This window comes from Eubalaena glacialis, chromosome 3 (assembly GCF_028564815.1).
Source record: "Eubalaena glacialis isolate mEubGla1 chromosome 3, mEubGla1.1.hap2.+ XY, whole genome shotgun sequence".
Taxonomy (NCBI): domain Eukaryota; kingdom Metazoa; phylum Chordata; class Mammalia; order Artiodactyla; family Balaenidae; genus Eubalaena; species Eubalaena glacialis.
The window spans coordinates 121,077,809-121,099,875 of NC_083718.1; the positions used below are offsets into that span (position 1 = coordinate 121,077,809).

The 22,067-nt window shown below is 39.1% G+C and overlaps 1 protein-coding gene across 1 annotated transcript in view; it reads right to left on the bottom strand.

The window, feature by feature from the left end:
• Positions 1-11,399, bottom strand: part of SAMD13 (sterile alpha motif domain containing 13) — a 46,473-nt gene extending 35,074 nt beyond the window's left edge. The window contains exons 1-2 of the mRNA XM_061186411.1: positions 11,390-11,399; positions 6,573-6,657 (exon numbers count right to left, since the gene is read on the bottom strand). Of these exons, the coding sequence (XP_061042394.1) occupies positions 6,573-6,657; positions 11,390-11,399 (95 nt within the window). The remainder of the gene's footprint in view (positions 1-6,572; positions 6,658-11,389) is intronic.
• Positions 11,400-22,067: the final 10,668 nt, after the last annotated feature.

Below are 22,067 nucleotides of genomic sequence, written 5' to 3' on the forward strand. Positions count from 1 at the left end.
AAACAGGCACAAAATTTCGTGTTAAAATTGAAACTTTTCAGAGTACAATACAATGAAATTAATTTTACACATTTTCTAACATAAATCAATTTTAGGAAAAATTTGAAGAATGCTTTGCTGACATTGATAAATTTATAGTTGCTTATAAATTTATGCAATACCCTTTTGAATTTAATGTTAAAAATATGACTTAAGTATCAGTAAACTTATTTAACTTGGACAGAGACAGTTTTGAAACTGATATGCTATTGCTTCAAAGTCAAATCAAATCTTCTGAAAAAAAGAACCAGTTGTGTTAATGTACATGCATATATTAAGAGAAAATAATTTTTTTGTACGTGATTAATGTATTGGGACTTTTAGGTATGTTTGGAATTATTAGGGTATGTGATTCTGCTTTTTCGATTGCAAATTTTATGAAATCTAATAGAGATCAAGCATTTCTGATAAAAATTTGGCATCCAAATTGAGACATACTCTAAGTATAAAATACATAGTAGATTTATAAAATTTAGCACAAAAAATGTAAACTATCTCATTCATAATATGCTATATTGATTACAATTCAAAATGATAACATCTTGGGTATTTTCAGTCAAATATAAAATGTACTAAAATTAATTTCATCTGTTTAAATATGACCACTAGAAAATTTTAAATTACATACATGACTCAAATATCGTTTCTACTGAGCAGCACTTGTATATATCCAGAAACGGAATTGCTGAGTTATAAAATATTTTATGGTTCTACACTTGAAAATAATGCCAAATTGTTTTCCAAAGTCTCTGGATTATCAGCATCAACATCACCAGAGAACATGTTAAAAGGCAAATTCCCAGGCTGAATCAGAAACTCTGGAGATGTGGCCCAGCAATCTGTATTTCCAAGTGATACAAACTCAAGTTTGAGAAATCACTGGCCTACTACTTAGAACAGACTTTAAAATACTCTGTACTTAGAAGAAATATGCCATTTTGGAAAGGAAGTCCTGTCTTTGTTATGGTCATATTTTTGAATGTTTGCAACATCTACAAATCTTGGAGACAAAAATAGGCTTCTATAGCCTCCTGGTAGTGAGGGCCATGCCTTTGGTGAAAGTGACTGAAAGCCACCTTTAAACAACCTAGTCACCCTAGTGCAGAAGAAAGGACTCAGGCTTCAGAACCTGAATACCAACACCAGCACTTCTTAGCTGTGAACTCTTAAAAGGTCTTTTACCTCCTGGAGCTTTGGTATTCTCCACTATAAAGTGGGAATTATAGCACATACCTCAAAATATGGTTGTGAGGATTAACAAGGCTCACACAAAGTGCTAGACACAGAAAAGGGACACCATAAATAGTAGCCTTATAAAACTAAAGCTCTGATCAGGAGCATGTGGCCAGTGAATAAGAGCCATTATCCTAGGCTTCTTTGGAAATGACCCTTTGTGAAGTACATACCCTAGTAAAGCAACTATATTTTCCATACCTGGAAAACAAAATGGAAGCAACTGTGAGCCCCAATTTGGGCAGATCTCAGAAAGAGCCTTAAGACTCTATGTTTTAGGAATTCTGTATTATAATCGAACTCTACCCTGCCCAACAGGTTAGCCGATAGCCACTTGGCTATATAAATTAACTGGAACTTCTATTTCTGATCAAGATGGAGTAACGGGGCCCAGATTTACCCTTCTGCCTAAAACAACTAAAAAATAGACAAGATATGTGAGAATGGCACTCAAGGCATTGGACATAGGCAATAAAGAACAGTGATCCCTGAGGGATGGGAAACAAGCAAGGTAAGCCGTATCCACTTACTGCCTGAAGAGATATTTTAGGTTGTGCCCGGGAAAGAGTTCTAGAGAGGAGAGAGCTACACAGAGAGAACTCTGGAGAGGTGTAGAGGCTTCCCGTCAAGTGCTCAGCAGAGAACTGATTATCACATACACATGAGGAAAGAGGCTGGGGAAAGAACCACGAAAAAGAGACAACAATCCTTAGAGATCACACAGAGATGGGAATGGTGCCTGTTTCCACCTGCCAGAGAGGAAAATCTCATCATTCAGGAGCATTGGTTAGAGTACAAAGATGGGTCTTACTTCAATAAAAGGGGAAAAATACCCTTAGATTAAACACAGCTCTGGTCCTGCACAACAATGCTTAAAAGAATCAAATTGTTTGTTTCCAAGTAATTTAGGCACATCCCAGGACAAAGATCAGGAATATTTATAGGAATACAAAAATATCCAACACCCAACAAAGTAAAATTCACAATGCCTGACTTATAATAAAAAATTACCAGGCATGCAAAGAAGCAGAAAAATATGACCCATAATGAAGAGAAAAGCCAATCAACTGAAACTGACTGAGAAATGATAGAATTAGTAGACAAGGACGTTGAAACAATTATTATGACTATATTTCATATGTTCAGAAGCTAGAGGGAAGAACATGTTAAGTGAAGACATGGAAGATATAAAAAAAAAGACCAAGTTGAACTTCTAGAGATGAAAACTACATCGTCTGAAATGAAAAATGCATTGGGTGGGATTAACAAGAGATTATATATTTCAGAAGAAAAGATTAGTGAACTTGAAGGGGAGGCAGTAGAAACTATCCAAAATGAAATATAGAAAAAAGACTGGAAAAAAATTAACAGGGCATCAGTGAATTGTGGGGCAATATCAAGTGATTAAATAAACCTATAACTGGAGTCCCCAAAGGAGAAGTGGAGGGGGACTAAAAAAAATTTGAAAAATAATGGTTGAAAACTTCTAAACTTGATGAAAACTAAGTCCACAAATCCAAAACACAAAACAAACTTCAAACACAAGAAAGATGAAGAAAACTACATGGAGTCTCATAATCAAATTGCTCAAAAATAAACAATAAAGAGAAAATTTTAAAAGCAGACAGAAAAGAAAGACACATTTATACAGAAGAACAAAGACACGAAAAAGAGTAAATGTTTCCTCTTAACATCAGGAACAAAATTAGGATGTCTAATCTCACCACTTCTATTCAGCTTTTTACTGGAGGTCCTATTCAGTGCAATAAGGTAGGAAAAAGAAATGAAAGGCATCCACACTAGGAAGGAAAAAGTAAAACTGTCTTTACTCACAAGACATAACTGTCTATGTTAAATATCTGATAGAATCTATGAAAAAGCCACTAGAAGTAATAAGTGAGTTTAGCAAGGTTGTAGGATACAAGGTCAATATAAAAAAAAAATCAATTGTATTTCTATATACTACAACAAACAACTGGAAATTTAAATTTAAAAAGCACTACCATTAATAATAGCATAAAAATATGAAATATGTAGGGATATAGACAAAAGATGTGTAAGACCTGCACACTGAAAACTATAAAACATTGCTGAGAGAAATTAAAGAAGACCTAAGTTAACAGAGAAAAATGCTATGTTAATGAGTTGGAAAACATGATATTGCTAAGATGTCAATTCTCCTTAAATTGATCTATAATTCAATGCAATGCCAATCAAATCACCAGCAGGCATCTTTCTGGTAGAAATTGACAAGCTGATTCTAAAATTTATATGGAAATTCAGAGGACTAGGAGTGCCAAAACTAGCTCCAAAAAGAACAAGTTGGATGGCTAATACTACCTGATTTCAAGATTTATTATAAAGCTATAGTTATCCAAACAGTGTTGTATTGGCATAAATATATACAAAAATATCATTTGAATAAAATAGAGTCCAGAAATAGATCTACACATATATGATCAATTATTTTTTAACAAAGTTGCAGAAACAATTCAACAAATGGTGCTGGAACAACTGGATATCCACCGGCAAAAAACACAACCACCATGACCACCACCAAAAGAAAGACTTTAATCCTTATCCCACACCATGCACAAAAATTAACTCAAAAATCATAGTCCCAAATCTAAGAAAACATAAGAGAAAATCTTTGTGACCTTGGGTGAGGCAAATATTTCTTAGATATGACACCAAAAGCACTATCCATAAAATAAAAAATTTATAGGGCTTCCCTGGTGGCGCAGTGGTTAAGAATCTGCCTGCCAATGCAGGGGACACGGGTTCGAGCCCTGGTCTGGGAAGATCCCACATGCCGCGGAGCGACTAGGCCCGTGAGCCACAACTACTGAGCCTGTGCATCTGGAGCCTGTGCTCCTCAACAAGAGAGGCCGTGATAGTGAGAGGCCCGCGCACCGTGATGAAGAGTGGCCCCCACTCGCCGCAACTGGAGAAAGCCCTTGCACAGAAACGAAGACCCAACACAGCCATAAATAAATAAATAAATAATTAATTAAAAAAAAAAAATTTATAAACTGGACTTCATCAAAATTTAAAACTTCTGCTCTTTGAAAGGCACTGTAGAGAGAATGAAAAAAAAAAAACAAATCACACACCACAAGAAAATATTTTCAAATCATGTATATGATAAAGGACTTGTATCCAGAATACATAAAAACTCTACGCAATAATATACTAAAAAACCAGCCCAATAAGAAATGGGCAAAAGATTTGAACAGTACTTAAGAAGATCTATGGATAAAATAAGCACATGAAAAAATGCTCAATATCATCGGTCATTAGGGAAATGAAAATTAAAACCACACCTAGTGAAATAAAGAGCAGTGATCACACCAAGTTCCTGAGCATATAGAACAACTGGAATGCCCACACTGCTGGTGGGAATGTAAAATGGGACAACTAGTTTGGAAAACAGTTTGGCAATTTCTTACAAAGTTTAACATACACCTACCACACAGCCCAGCCACTTCATTCCCAGAGATTTATCCAAGAGAAATGAGTATGTCCACACATAGACCTGTACACAAGTGACCAAAGCGGCTTTAATTGTAATCCCTAAAAAAATGGAAACGACCCAAATGTCCATCAACAAGTGGGTGGATAAACAGTGAACAAAGTATTGTATATCCATACAATAAAATACTATTCAGTAATAAAAAGCAACAAACTATTGATACACACTATAACATGAATAAATCCCAAATTAATTATTCTGGGTGAAAGAAATCAGACCCATTCCCTCCCCCCAAAAAAGTACATTATGAATAATTCCATTTATATAAAAATCTAGAAAAAGTAAACTAATCTACAGTGATAGCTTATCAGTGGTTGCCTGGGGATATGAGGGAAGGGAAGGGCAGGAAGGAGAAATTACAAAGGTTTATGAGGAACCTTTGTGGGTGATAGATATGTTTATGCTAATTTTGGTAATGGTTTCATGGCTGTATACAAATGTCAAAACTTATCAAATTTTATACTTTAAACACATGCAGTTTATTATATGTCAGTTATATTTCAATGAAGCTGTTAACTTTTAAAGTCGATTTAAACTGAGTAAAATTAAAAGTTCAGTTCATCAGTTACACTAGTCACATTTCAAGTTTTTAATTGCCACATGCAGGTCATGGCTATCATTGTGGACGGTACAAGTGTAGGACATTTTCATCACCGCTCAGAGTACTATTTGAAGCAGCTGATCTAACTAACACATTAAAAAAGCATCTGTTTCTTTCATTCCTCCTCCATCTACTTACCCCAAACTTCAAAACTGGGAATAAGCATGGTAGCATGGCACTGATATATAAATTACGGGAGAAGTTTTAAAAGCGGATTTTATTAAGTTTAATGTAAGTTTAATGTAAAATACACCTTCTATTCATAAACATAGATAGCACACTATTTCCTCACTTAGGTATCACAGCTTCTATGGATTACATTTAATTAGTTTCTTCCAAAGCTCAAGTTGAAGGCAATTTTAAACTAACTGACATGGGAAAAATGAAACAGCACTGTCTCGGAACATACTTTTTCCTTGTAAGCAAAGTGGTTATAGCTAAAATATAACTCCTAAAAGAGAATATACATTTTTTTTATATACTTACAGATATTTTATGAGTTAGTCTGAAATACGTAGCGTGTTTCAGAATACGCTACATAATGCAACTAAATTTTCTTATTTAAAAGAATCAAGCATATAACTCAATAAATATAAACACAAGTTTCAACTGTAAGAACAGATGTAAAAAGAGAAGACTATGGTATAGATGGAAATGTTTCACATTCAAGTTCATAAAATTAGGACAGAGAAGTCGTTAAACTTAGTATTCTTACTGACCCTTTTTTCCTTCTCTCCCTATAGCTTTCAGTTTTGAGAGGGGTGATTTTATTAAAAAAGACTCAAGCTCTCTTTTCTGTTTCCTCCTACCACCACCCCACCCCTCCGTGTAGCCTGTGGACTTGGGAGGCAGAGTCTATGTTTGCTCTGTGTTTTTGTTTCAGTATACAGAACTCAGGGCTGGAATCTTCAACCCGCCCTGTTCCAAAGGCTGATACACTAAACCTTGATGCACAGTTTGACGTCTGAGTCATCTTTGTCTTAGAAATGGATACAGAAAAAGGCAATTGGGGCTGGGGGGAGAGGGGAGGCTGGTGGCCAGTGCAGACCAATCAACCAAGACAACCCCCAAACAGTGTATTGTAGTCGATAAGCAAGAAGTATAAAAATAGAACCCAAGTCCCTCTGTTGTTTGTAGAAGCAGAACTCACAAGCCAGTTTCACTTACTTTTTTACACCGACAGAGCCATTTTCCTTGTTTTCCATGTCAACAGATAGCATGGGGAGGCTGCAGGGTTCCTTTACTTCAGCAACTAATCAATAAGGGAGAAAAGCTCGTGTTTAATTCTTAGAAAGTGAGAGAAGAATATATATTCTGAATCGGAAACATAATGGTCCCTTTTACAGCCTCACACCAGTTCACGTATGTTTGCTTACATCTCTAGTTCCCTCAGAGACTGGAGAGATGTGATTAAACCTAAAGAACTGGAGGAGACGTATTGGGGTGCTTTCATCTGTACTGGCACTCCCTGCCTTGACAATAAGCATTTGCAAATGAAATTGAATCCTCGTTCAAAACAAGTGCTGTGTGAACTGGCACAGCTTCCTCCGGGTGCCAATGTCTCACTTAAGACATTGCAACTTATAAATGAGTCAAAGTCGAGAAAAACAATCCCCCTTTTCCTCCCCTGCCCACCTCGGGCTATGATTTCTTCTTTTCTTACTGTATTTGTTTTTCTGTCCACTCGCACTGCTCCTCTATTTTTTCATTGCGATGCAAAAGAGCACTTAAAGCTTTCGTCAGCAAGTATTCCCCTACCTCACATATTCTCAATGAAAACCTCAAAAACCTGTCTGTGAGATGGCCACGCTGTGGTGAATCTGGAAGCTCACAAAAATGTCAGATAGCCCTTAGCACAGAAAGGTGGTGCTGGTGTGTGTGTGTGTGTGTGTGTGTGTGTGTGTGTGTAAGAGAGGGTAGGCAACTCGTTAGATTTATATAAAAATCATCAAAACATTCAAGGAGATATAGTAGCATCCATCACTTTGTCTTTTTGTTTAGTAGGAAGAGGGCTGAAAAAATAAAATCCCTCCACAATTAATATGCAATTAGCAAGATGAAAAATCTATGAACAAAACTGCTGGGAAAAAAAAAAAAACTAGTTCTGAAACGTGCTTGTTCGTCTGCAGCTGAAGCCATAAATTAAATACATTTCCTCTCAAATCACTTATACTTCGGCACTCCTTCCCCTAGGGATTACTCTGACATGACAAGTGCATCATTTAGTATATTCACAAGATTTTATCACTGTTAGAGAAGTAGATGATTAACAAATAATACTGTAAGTGTGGGATTATCTTCACTGCTGATACATACATGCGCGCACGCACACACACACAAACTTCCAGTCGCTAAACCACTTAGATCATCCATAGAGAAATCCAACATTTAAGATACATATAGATATTAACATACATCCACACACCGTTACAGAGTAGACAGAAGATAGTGCTGCTTGCTCCATGCCAAAGGAATGATTTCACTTCAGTTGGAAACTGTTACACATTCACCATTTTCTAAGCAAGCATCTCAGAAACAAAACAAAACAAAACACTCACAATGATACTCTGCAACACCACACTACATTGTCTTATTATTATTTTCTTTTTCTTGTGGAAGAGTAAAAAGAAAACCTACCTAGAAGCAACTAAAACATGTCATTTTTTATAGGCTTATCAAGAACAGCCAAAGAAACCCCAATGTTTTCTTTCACAAAGTAGGCTGGCAAAGGAATTCAATAAGGAGGTACAATTTGACACAGTGAAATAAAACCAGGCTGGCTCTCAGCCAACATGACGTTAGGAATCACACACAAGCTGCACCAACTGCCTTCTGGTTCATGGCTGACTTTTTAAAGCTACAGTGTGCCTGTTCACTTTTGCTAACTACCTTCAGCACAATTAGTGGAAGTGAATGAATCATGAGTCTCCAAACTGCAGAATTCTCCCTGCACCTGTCTTGTTCAAAGAAAAACAAGCTATATCAAGAGCCTCTTATTTTCTCCCTCCCCTTCATTGTTTCTGCATCATATGTCTTTGCTGCTGCTCTGAGCATGAATGCTATGTGTCAAACTATTTCTTTTTCTTTCCTGTAGGAGAAAAGAGAAAATAAGAGAAAGCCTGGTGCTTATGCGCTATACCCAGTGAACACCCAGAAGCTGCAGTCCTGTTACCCTTTCTTCCTAGTTGAGAATCGCCAACAAAGTTTCCAGGGCTGGCTTTTAAGTAATCTCTTTGTGAGAATAAGGCAAGCACTGCCCAGCTGAAAATCCTTTTATTTCATTATGCAGGAAGTAACATATTTCAGAGAGGATGCAAAGTAGATGACCAGATCTCCTGAGAACGCCCACATTCTTTAATTTTGGCGTTCATCCTACCAGATGAAGTCAGCAAAAAATTCAAAATAAAACAAACCTTATTCTACAAAACAAAAACAATTAGTCTGGGAGGTTTCATTTTAACTGTTTATCCCAGTTGCGTAAAAAGCATAATTCAACAGATTCAACACTTATTTTCTATGAGCACCTGGTACTATATTAGTTACATATGAAAAAGAAGATCTTATGCCAGCCCCCAAATTCGTAGTATCTTCCACCACCATCCTAGGTCCCAGTTCTGGTGAGTGGGAGATGGAGTAGGGGCTGGGCATGATCTTTCGATTAAGTTACCCCGGTCAACCTCACAGTTCTCTTGCTTGCTTGGCTGGGAACTAGTGCTCCAGGGAAACATTCCCATTCCACAAATGTGCTGTACATACACTAGAAACATAAATGGTTGTCAGTGAAATAAACACCAATCAATATTTGCACACTTTTAGGTCAAGATGTCAACAAAACCTCTCAAGGTAGGGCAGAGAATTACAGGTTCTGAAGAAGGATCCTAGAAAAAGTCATCTGCTGCTGTAATAGTGTGTAGACTTCAGGCAGAATTGAGGAGAAAGCTGCTGGTCTCCCTTTTCTTTAGTACTTTTTAAGGGTACTAGAAGATCAGCAACTATAATTCAAATTTGCAACCTGAATTTCAAAGTCAATTTTTTCCCCTTACTTATTGCAGAAATTATATTAGAAATTTTCAACTTCTTGAAAGATCATCGCTGAGAAAAATTTCAAGGGCTCTCTCTGCCCATCCTTGCCATTACCCCCTTGAAAGAGCAAATAATAATAATTTAGGAAAGAATTCTAAATGTTCTTATATTTTTGAGTACCATTTTTTGAGCATGGCTCAAACAGGTGGGTTTTTTTTTGTTTTACCACCACTGATCAAAATGATGAACTCTTCTGGAGATAGAGCACTCTTTCACCAACAGATTCCATAATGCTTTTGGGCTTGATCTGAAATTTCTCAACTGTTTTCCAACTAAATTCAAATGGAAGGGCGCTGGGCTGTGAGTCCTGAGGGCAAGGGATAGAGAAGAGGGTGTCCTGACAGCACTGTCATGCCACTGCTCAGAAAAAAATCAGGTTCAGCACGCCACTCTTGAAAGGAAAGAGGCAAAGAAAATGTAGTTATACTGACTCTTCCTTAGACACACTCACAGGAGAAAGGATTCTGTGAAGTTTCTCCAGGAATTTCTTCCTACATATAGAAAAGGACATCCCTTCCTGTCTTGCCTGCTGTGATCAAAAGTTTGCCTGTTACACAAGGGTATGGGTTTCAGGAGGTGTTGTGAAAAATCAATCCCATTTTATACAAAATGAGCCACAAATTCTGACAACAGAAGGTTTCACTCATCAGCTAGTGTCTAACTTTGGAATAAACTGACATTTGTGGGTATAAGTATATACACTAGTACTCAACCACTTCCTCTTTACTCCCTCCACCAAACTGATATTAACCCTCTTCTCTCCTAATAAAAATTACGTGTATTTGTGTGTAGTGTGGTGTCTGGTTGTGTGTGGTGCATAGCATAAAGGCAGTGTGTGTGATGAGTGTTATGTGTACGCTGTGTAATATGTGCGTGTTTGTGGTGTGTGTAGTGTGTGGTATTTGTGTGTTGGCAGAATATGTAGTGTGCACGGTGTTTGTGTGTATGTGTGTGTGTAGTGCGTAAGCGTAGAGTGAGAGATACACATGCAAACTGACAAGACCTTCTGATCCAGGATATCATGGGATGTGCTAAAATAACTTCGGAGATCCTCGTGCTAGGATTCTGGAGCAGAACTTTCGGGGACACTTGGGAATGGGTTCAGGTAGCAGGGGAGATGGGTCAGAAAGGACGGGAAACTGGCGCCTCGATCTGCTGCTTTTATTGATCCGCACTCATCCCCCAGAGGCCCAGTGCCCTCCCCCAGGAACCTCCCGCCGGCCTTTTCTCCAGGAGTGGGCCCGCAGGCGCATCCAGCCCGCGTCGCAGAGCGCAGACCTGGGTGCACAGGGCTGCAGAAGTAATCTCGAGAAGCCGCCCGAGGGCACGGCCGAGCTCAACGGGTCCCCAAGGGCATCTCAAGGAAAACTAAGGAGGGCCTGGAGAGGGGGCGGTGGGGGCAGAACAGAGGGCAGCAGAGGAGATGCCAGAGAGCCTCTTGGACCAGCCGGTCCCGTCCGATAGCCAAACGACTCACTTGTGGCACTGGTGACAGAGGGGAAAGTTTCTGGCTAAGACTTTCAAGAAGAAACCGTTCGTCCTTGAGACTGGGGGCTCCCCGGGGGAGCTCGTCTTTGGAAAGGGAGTAGGGGGGTGTGGCGCTCGCTGTGCGCCCAGCCGAGCCGTGCCACCTCCCGGACCCATCCTGCGAGCTCTGCCCCGCAGCCCCCGGTGAGCCGCAGCTCTCCGCGGAGCCGGGCACGCTTCTGCCCCCAGTTCCACTCCAGGGTGACAGATTCCACGCTCGGGGGTGCAACAAGCTGCAGGAGCACCGGACACACAGCAGAGACGAGGGAGGGCAGGGCGGTTTTTATTGTGGCTTTCTTCGTTTCCTTCCATCCTGGAGAGGGGGGAAGACGGGCGCGTTCCCAGCGCGCTCGCAGCACGAGCGGATCACTTACCTCCCCGCATGGCCGGCGCCGGGAGGCTTTACCCCGCACAGAGCTCGCCGGCCGCCACGCGCCCAGCCCCAGTGCAGCCGGCCGGGCGCGCGGGGCACGCCGGGACTTGTAGTCTCCGCGGGCGGGGTAGGGGTCCAAGGGCTGGGGCGGCTCGGAAGCCGAGAGGCCCGGAAGGGAAGGGACGAAGCCGGGGCGTTGAGAAGGTAAGGGAGGACATTTGCAAGAACTTAAAACCTCCTGGGAGCTGGAGGTGGGAAACACTCCGAGAGAGACTTTTAAATTGGGGGTCTTCAGGCTAATACCATTTTTTCTTCCCGTCTGACTCGCACGTGGCAACTCTGATGAAGTTTTTAGCTGGGTTTTGGCAGTTATGACAAGTAGAGATTTCCCGGGCCGAGCCCATATTGTTTAGGGCCTTACTCTGCCTTCACCCCGAACACACACGTGGCATTCTTTGCTTGGAACACCTATTCTGTGGCTCACTCAGTTGAAGCCCTGGGCATGCAAAGGAAGAGTGAATAATTTGCACCTTACGTTTGTAGAGCACTCTACAGTTTACAAAGCACTTTTTATGTACTTGGTTCATTATATTAGAACCATAAGATTTTAAAACCCAGGGATTTTACCAGAGTGATTTTGCTTGTCCCAGTGATTTCGGATGGGGAACTACTGGAATGTAGTTGGTAGGGCCAAAGACACTAGACATCTTGCAATGCCCAGGGCAGTCCTGCCCAGCAAAGAACTGTCCCACATCCTGTGTGACTTGACTGTCCCATTGCTCATTCACGTGGATGAAAAACCTGTTTATATTTACCTGAGCCTAGAATCTATTTTATATATAAACATAAACTTTTTCACACAGTGAAATGGCAATGCCGTTCCTGGAATTTGAGTCACCAATACAGTCCATTTTGTGCTGCCCATTTCATGGTGATTCTACAGATTGGATGCAAGCGTCTGACTACTTCATTGTGTCTTTTAGTTTAGGGGTGCCTGAGCAGTTCCATGTTGAATCATATGTTTACTTTTTCCTTTATATTACAGTGAAGGCATTGCTTTGAATTTTAAAAAAATTACCTGTGTAGGTAGCTTATGACTTTCCCTTCACAAAGGTAAAGAGGTAATTGACTCATGTTTGTTGTTCAAAGGGGCATTAGGTTTGACAAGGCTGCGGACCATTTATTCAGTCAACAAATATCTTTTGAGTGCCTACTACGTACTAGGCACCGTTCTAGATACTTGAGATACATCAATAAATAAAACAGAAAAAGTTTACTGCACTTGTGGAGCTTGCATTCTAATGCGAGTGTGGGAGAGGCAGACAATAAATAGTAAATATAAACTAAATAAGTAAATTCTATATATTAGAAAGTGGCAAATGTTATGAAAAAATAAAGCAGATAAAAGAGGTTGGGAATGCAGGAGAGAGTGCTAAATATCGTAAATTTTATTGAGAAGGTGACATTCAAGGAAAAGAACGGGAGTTGGTAAAAGAGTGGCCTTGTGGATTTCTGAGGGAAGAACATTCTAGGGAGAGAGAAGAGTTAGGCATAGGCCACAAGGTGAGTATGTGCTTGGAGTTTTCAGGGAACAGCAAGGATGCCAGTGTGGCTGGTTTAGAGAGAGTTGGGGCTGAGAAGCAGGATGACTGAGGATGACTGCTGGGTTGGAACAGGGGATGTAGGGCTTGGAGGACATTACAACAACTTTGCCTTTCATGATGAATTAAATGGGAAGTTACTGGAGAGTTTTGAGCACAGCAATAACATTCAGGCATATTTTTGAAGGATTATTCTGGCTGATCTCTCTGGGATAGATCACAGATAGCAATGGTGGAGGCCAAATAGGCCAGAAACTATTGCAGTAATAGAGGCAGGAAATAATAGTGGGTTGAACCAGAGGGGTAGTGATGAAAAGTGATGTGGGAGAGGACTCATGAATTCCAGAGGGCACTGTGGGAGAGTTTCAGGAATTGGGGAAGCTGGAAGATGGAGACAGATTAGGGGATGTTTGGAGCCTTGTGGTAATGAGACTTCAGGTGGGACCTGGGAGTCTGGGACTTCTTGTGGTGATTGACATAGACAGGGATAAAGGGGATATTGTAATCAGTCCCAGAGGAGTCAAAAAATAAAATGGTGGGAAGGCTGTGAGTATAGGGAGTAGGAATGAGTGTTTGGGCTCCCTGACTCTGTGGATGGAGGCGAAAAGGTCTGAGAATCAGGTGGATTGTTGATCCATTTTCGTGGAATGTTGAAGGCCTGTGGAGGGGAGGACTCAGCCCTGGTGCAGTGCTCATTCCTGGCTCCTGCCAGGAGAGACACTGACTTATTATATTCATAGGGCATAGTCTCCTCCCCCTCTGCCCTTGATCTTTTTGATGGAGTTAACCCTTTTGATGGAGTTGAGGATTGGGGGGCAAGTTGGTAATTACTCTAAGCACAAAGCCTCGTAAACAATATTGATTCAGTAGAAATTGAATGTCTAGAAGAGGTGGATTTGTAATTGCAGAAATGGAGGATGCAGTAGAGAATTTCGGCAAAGATGGCCAGGAGGAATCTGGGCTCTTAATGTGAAGGGATGCTCTAGGCTTGGGGACAGGAGACAGCTGTTTGTAGGATGAAGTGAAGAAGCCATTAGAGGCAGAAACATGGAAGTTCAGAGCAGAGGGGATAATTGATGGACTGACATTCCAGAGAAGACGGAACTATGAGACGTTTATCCTTGGAAGGGAGGTGAGACAGTTCTTCCCATAAAAAAGGAAAGAAAGACAATGGAATTATTCAGGAGTATTCTAAAGAGGAGAAGGAACATTTTAAAATTTTATTTATTTATTATGAAAGCAAACTATGTGGTAAAAATTAAAACAATCAGAAATTAATAATATAAAGTGAAAATTCCCAATAAATCCATTCCTAGAATAATTCCTATTAAATATTTGGTATATATTGTCTACATTTTTTCTTCTGTGCATATGATTTCGCTTTGTAAATGTTACATGGGTATCTAAAATATTTGTACTTTTTTCTTTCCTGCTATTGACAGTAATATGTGCTACGTAACAGATGCTCACTAAATACTTACATAAAATATAAATTAAGTATTTATTGAGCATCTGTTATGTAGCATATATTACCATCAATCTTTTTGATCATGTTATTCACATCCTCAATATCTGTACATATTTTTTCTTGATTTTTCAATAGTTTTAAAAAATTCACTGAAATCACCTAACATTTTTTTCCTCTTATTTCTTGAAGTTTTGCTTTATGTATTTAAGGTTATAGTATTTGGTACATGAAGATTCATACTAGCAGTAACTATTGTGAGCTGTATCCTTTGCCATTTTAAAGTGACTCTCTTTGTCCCATTTAATCATTTTTTGGAATAGTTTATTTTATTCTACTTGAAATTATTTTAGTTAGGCATGTTTAATCTTATGTTTGGTTCCATTTTGAATCTTTATTGTTCCTTTGTTTTCTCTTTTGCTTTATGAACTGTGTTTTCTTTGCTTTTGTTTTGTTTTGGTTTGGTTTTATTTTTATCTTCCTCTGTGTATTAGTTATCTATTGCTGTGTAACAAACTACCCCAAAACTTAGCAGCTTAAGATAACACTTTTTTTTTTTTTTGGCTGTGTTGGGTCTTCATTTCTGTGCAAGGGCTTTCTCTAGTTGCAGTGAGCGGGGGCCACTGTTCATCGCAGTGTGCAGGCCTCTCACTGTCGCGCCCTCTCTTGTTGTGGAGCACAAGCTCCAGACGTGCAGGCTCAGTAGTTGTGGCTCACGGGCCCAGTTGCTCCACGGCATGTGGGATCTTCCCAGACCAGGGCTCGAACCCGTGTCCCCTGCATTGGCAGGCAGATTCTCAACCACTGCGCCACCAGGGAAGCCCCAACACATACTTTTTAGCTCATACTTTCTGTGGGTCAAGAATCTTGGCATGGCTTTAGCTGAGTCCCCTGCTTCAGGGTTTTCACTGCTCCAGTTTTCACAGATGTTGAACTGGGCTTCATTCTCAGCTGAAGGCTTGACTTGGGCTGGATCTGCTTTCAAGCTCACCCCTGTGGTTGTTGTCAGGATTTAGTTCCTCATGGGCTCCTGAGAGCCTCAGTTTCCTGCCCCTTGGACTTCTCCATAGGGCAATTCACAACATGGTAGCTGCTTTATGAAAGAAGCGTGCGAGAAGAGTCAGAGAAAGATTGTAAGCAAGACAGAAGTCACAGTCTTTAATAGCCTAATTTCAGAATCACTTCTGAATGAATTCATCACTTTGCCACATTTTCTTTGTTACAGGCATGTCATTATGTTCAGCCTACACATAAGGGCATGGATACCAGGAGGTGGGGACCACTGGGAGCCCCTTTAGAAGGTCACCTACCGGACTGGCAATTTGGAAGTTGTAAAGTGTATTAAATAGTATGCTTACATTTGTATTTCTCAATTTACCTTAGAAATGAAATGATGAAAGACAATGAAACTAATCTACTTAGACTGTCTTCTTCTCTCCCCATTTTCTATTAGTTTGGAGAGCAAATATGATTCTTGTTTCAGTCTATTATCATCGAAATATTATTCTTTACATTATGTAATTTTTCTTTTAGGCATTATAACAATTATATTTCATTTTTATGACATAGAATACTGGGTTATTTAAATATCATTTATGTATAAATAGGTTCAAAGCTCATCGCCAAACCGTTTGTACCCCATGACTTTCTCATTCATGAATTCATTATTGTTACTCATCTATTCATTGTCTTGAACTTTTTTCCTGATAAATTTTTCAGAAGTGCATAAATGTTATGTTTCTTGAGTTCTTGTATATTTGAGAATTTCTTTCTCTTACCATTACACATGGAAGGTGGTTAGACCAGGTATAGAATTTTTTTCTGCTTCAATATTCATTAACCACTGTTCCATTTTCTTCTAGCATCTAACATTGCTTGGAATATGTCTGATTTCTTTGTTTTTGAAGATGACCTTTCTTCCTCTGCCTAGATGACTGTAGGATTTGTTTTTTTAATCCTTGAAGTTCTAGAAAAAAGCTTTTATTAAATTTTCTTGGAATGTGATGAGCCCTTTCAAAGTGTAATTTTAAGATCTGCTTTATTTCAGAAAATTTTTCTATTATGTAAATTTTTACAGTTCCATTTACTCATTCACATCTTCAAAGACAACAGTCGTTCATATGTCAGTTCTCCATTGTCTGTTGTTCATATCTTTCATCTTCTCTGTGATCACCTGTATTCTATTCACCTATATTCATGTTCTGCTAAATTCTATGTGATTTTTTTTCAATAGCTTGCCCTCCATGTTCAATTTTCTTCAGTTTAAGTTCTACTCCTTGGTGCTTTTAGTGTGATTTTTCAATGATTTATTTTCTTTTCCTTGTTTATTTCCTCTGCTTTTTCAGATTTCTTTTACCTTTTACTGTTGCATGGGTCCTGTGCTATTTTTATTTGGGCTTTTTTTTTTTTTAATCTTTGAAGGAAGTCAGTGAGATCAAATTTATTGCTCAAGAATAAAGTGAGTCATTTTCTTGCCTCCCTCTCCCTGTTTACCTGTGTACTGTTTGAATCATCCACTTAAAATGTAAACTGGAATATAGAATGTTCCAGTTATAGATGGCTCATAATCTTTGATCAGTCATTCAGTGATGTATCAGCTGGAACAATAGGAAAATCTGCTGTGAATGACAAGGAGAGAGAAAGAAAGAAAGAGAGAGGCAGAGGGAGAGAAAGGGAGATTTACTTCTTTTTTTTTCTACCTATTACGTACATTTTTTAACAAAGTATTCAAGTGACTTGTAATAATATCAATACAAGAAGCAATTTTTAAAAATTATTTAACATCCAAATGAAAATAAAATATCAACACCAGAGGAGAAATAAAAATACACATATGTAGCTGCAGCATCCTCAAAGTAATTAATATTAAGTTATGGCTGAAGTTTCAAGCTTCCTGGTAACCCAAAGCAAGAAAAAAATCCACATAATTAGATATATGATTCCCACTGACTCTAAAAGAAAACCTGCAAGTTAGTCAAAGGGAAAATTTTTGTAACACTGAGTTCTGAAAAAAAAAATCAAATGGGGCAGGGTTCTTAATGAATTTGATTAGTAAATACAATTGTGGCACTCTTTTAAGCTATTTCTTATAGCATTGCTTAATGAAAAGTGAAAACCTGGCATCCAAAATAGTCCAGAGAAAGCAAATTCCTGTGGTTCTAAGACAGTGTGATTCAAGCCTCTTTGGAAGATAAAATGTTTTCTTTGGAGGAATAAATACTGTTATCAGGCTGAATTGTGTCCCTGCAAAAGGTATGTTGAAGTCCTAACCTCCAGCACCTTAGAATGTGACTTATTTGGAAATAAAGTAATTGCATGTGTAATTAGTTAAGATGAGGTCCTCCTGGAGTAGGAGGAGGGCCCTAGCCCTATAAGACTGGTGTCCTTGTAAGAAGAAGTAAGACATAGAGAAGGAGAGGCTATGTGAAGACACAGAGACACACAGAGCGAAGAGGGGGGTGAAGAAGGGAGTTGTGCTGCCTCAAGCCAAGGAACATCTGAGACTACAAGAAGCTGGAAGAAGCAAGAAAGGAACCTCCACCAGAGGGTACTTGACTCTGCCAACACTTGATATATGAGAGAATACATTTCTCTTGTTTTAATAAAGTTTGTGGTACTTTATTATGTCAGCCTTAAGAAACTAATACAGGTAAACGGCATTTCTTTCAACAATTTTTAAAATTTATTTATTTTATTGAAGTATAGTTGATTTACAATGTTGTGTTAATTTCTGCTGTACAGCAAAGTGATTCAGTTATACATATATATACTCTTTTTCATATTCCTTTCCATTATGGTTTATTATAGGATATTGAATATAGTTCCCTGTGCTCTATAGTAGGACCTTGTTGTTTATCCATCCTATATGTAATAGTTTGCATCTGCTAATCCCAACTCCCAATCCATCCCTCCCCACACTCCCACCCTTGGCAACCACAAATCTGGTCTTTATATCTGTGAATCTGTTTCTGTTTCATAGATAAGTTCATTCAACAATGCTTTATAAATATTTGTTCTCTCAATCAAGATTTGATATGTGATGTTGTATGGTCAGGCCACCCGAGATGGCTGTTCTCTTGCTCTCTGTACATCCCCTGCTCAACCGGTTCCTGCTTCACCTACACCCTACTCCCAAGACTGACCTTCCCTCTCAATCATAGGGCCTAATCAGTAAATGCCTGTGTACTTGCTCCCGGCCCCAGCTGGCAATTGTTCTAATCTTTAGATCAGAGCTATCTCCACTTTGATAGTCTATCAAAGGGGTGCTGAGGGGTGTGTTCCTCTGCTGGTTTCCCTAGTAACCAGTGAGCCAACCTGACGTCAGTTCCCCCTATAACTGGTAACTTCCCTCCCCCTGCCACTTTAGACATGTATGATCCCCTATCCATAAAACCACTGATGTCTCTGACTCCAGGCTCTTTCTTTGGTCTTGAGGCTGGGCAAGTACAGGACTTGCAGGCCTGCGGGGTGCAGTGCAACAGTTGGACAGTAGAAGGTTTGATAAGGGACTAATGTAGCTTTTATGTGCTGATACTGAGGATGGATCCATATACTTTACATGAAAAACCTGTAAATACTAGTAAGCTAAACATTCCTTGTGAACATTGCCATACCTAAGATTCACACCTGTATTGCTGGCCATCACACCTGTGGGAAGTGCCAAGAGTATACTTGAGAACAAGTCCAAGATTTTTGTTTTTGTTTTTAACAGTGTGAGATCTGTTTTACCACATGAAATGAATGAACATTGCTGATATTATTTAGTCTAGAAAGTTTACAAAAGAGGTGATACCTGTCCCTGACTGCAAGAATTGGACTGACACATGATAACAAACCATAAATCAGTTAGAAAATGCAGGTTAATTTTAGTATAGTTGATAAGCCAGGATTTATAACAATAAGTAGATAGCAGTTCTGCTGTCCGTTGAAACTACCCACAATCATGGAAACTCATCATTGGAATACAGGATACCTGCCCTCACATTCTCTATAGTGGGAAGGCCATATATACAGATTTCCCAAAAATTGTCTTCCTTCCTTCCTCTCTTTATTTCTCCCATCCAGAGATGTTTATTCCCAGGCAGATGGTATTAAAAAACAAAAGTTTGTACAATCTCATCTCCTTAACCAAAGGTCAAACTTTTGGACTTTCTCCAAAACACAGCAGTTGTCTAGAGATATGAAAAGGAGGAGGTAGGTCTCTGAGAGAAATAGTCATAGATCCCTGAATTAAAATCATGAAGTTTGCAGTAGAACTAGGGCTAACTGGAGACAGACTCAGCAACAGGAGAAAGACCTGAACAGCAGACATAGGATGATATTGGTTTACCTACAATAATGGATATTGTATAGTGAGAGCTGGGCCCATAGTGATAACTGAACCCAGAACCAGACATGTAGGGGCAGGGAAGGATCCAGTGGTACTGTAAGTTTGTTATATCCTAAGGCATAAGCAATTAGAAATAATAAAAATATTAAGTTGAAATATATAGAGGACTTCTCTTACTCTGAAGCACTTAACATGAGTGATAAAATATATCATCGTTTAAATGCATGGATAAATGTAAAAGTAAATGAGTGTGTTTAATATGGAAATGGCATTGCAGATAAGTGTAATTGGCGTTGCGACAATTGGTTACCCACGTGGGCGGAAAATATAATACACTTGGATCTTTGCCTTACATCATATCAAAAAACATCTACTTCAGGCAGATTAAAGACATCAATATGAAAGGAAAAACCTTAAAAATTTTGACCGAAAATATAGGAGACTTTATGCCAACAGGATAAGACAGAATTTTCTTAAAAAAGATGCAAAAATGTAATTTATAAAGAAAAATATTGAAGAAATTTGAGCACAATAAAATTAGAAACTTTGGTACATCAGAACATACCACAAATACTTGTAGCACATTTAACTGACAAAATACTAATATCCAGAAGAAGAAAGAATCTACAAATTTCAAGAAAAAAAGCTCACAATCAAATGGATAAACAGGCATTTCACAGAAGAGGAAACCCATATGGCCAAAAAAATATTGATATTCAATCTCAAAATTAGGAAAATAGAAATTCAAATCCTGAGATGCAGTTTTACACCCAACAGATGGGCAAAATTTTAATAGTTTGAGGAGATGTGTTGTGAGGTGTGGGACAATCAGAACTCTTATTTTTCTGGAGTGTAAATTAGTGTGATTATTTTGGAAGATAATTTGACATTATCATGTAAAGTTGAAGATCCATATACTCTATTACTCAGCAATTCCACACCTAGGTTTATACTGTGGTAGACAGAATAACACCCTCTACCCCAGGATATCTGTCCACATCCTAATCCCCAGAACCTGTGAATATGTTAGGTTACATGGCAAAGGAGAATTAAGTTTGCAGATACAATTAAGGTTGCCAAATCAGTTAATCTTAAAATAAGGAGATTATCCTAGATTATCCAGGTGGGCCCAATAATCACAAGGAACCTTAACAGTGGAAGATGGAGGCAGGAGGGTCAAAACTAGAGAGATGACATCTAAGAAAAACTTGACCAGCCACTCTTGGCTTTGAAGATTGAAGGGGCTACAAGCCAAGGAATGTGGGCAGTCTCTAGAGGCTAGAAAAGTCTAGAGCTTCCAGAAAGGAATGCAGCTCTGCTGCCACCTCGATTTTATCCTAGTGAGACCCATTTCAGATTTCTGACCTCCAGATCATTAAGGTAATAAATTTCTGTTGTTCTAAGCCACTGAACATCTACATTTGAGGTAATTTGTTACAACAGCAATAGGAAACTAATACAAGACTAGCTTAGTCATTCAGGCTGCTATAACAAAATACCATAAATTGGGTAGCTTATGAACAATGTACATTTATTTCTCACAGTTCTGGAGACTGGAAGTCCAGGATCAATATGCTGGCAGAGTTGGTGTCTGGTAAGGGCTCATTCCTGGTTCTTTTCATTATGTCCTCACATGGCAGAGGGACAGGCCCTCTCTGCAACCTCCTTATAAGTACCCTAATCCCTTTCAAGAGGGTTCCACCCTCATGACCTAATCATCTCCCAAAGGTCCTACCTCCGAAATAGCATTACTTTGGGGGTTAGGACATACGAATTTGGGGGACCATAGCAGGCACATAGGGATACTCAGTGCAATGCTCCAGAACAGTGATTTCACTGGGTTTGTCGTGATGCTTTGTAACATACATATTACATATATTATTTTGTAAGCACTGAATATTTCATATATTAAGAAATAGATGGGAGTAGAAAGAAAAAAAAAAAAAACCCCAAGTATGATAGTGTAGATTTGTCCTGTGGTGCTTGAAATAATTAACTGAGCTGTTTGAAGCATTATAATTTACTTGATGCTCGAGTGAGTATTAAAAATGCTATTTTTACATAAAATGAGTAACTGGGAGTTACTGTCAATTGTGGCTTAACTGACAGCTAATCCGTGTCCATAGGGTCAGAGCCAAGAAGTCAATGAAGGTGACCGTCTCATGGAGAGTGACTTGGAGGCCAAAGAGCCTGCCTCGCACCACCTCCACCCGTAACTACTGGTCAACACTAACGAGTGCTTGCTCTGTGCAGCACTGTTCTAACCACATACAATCCTCACAGC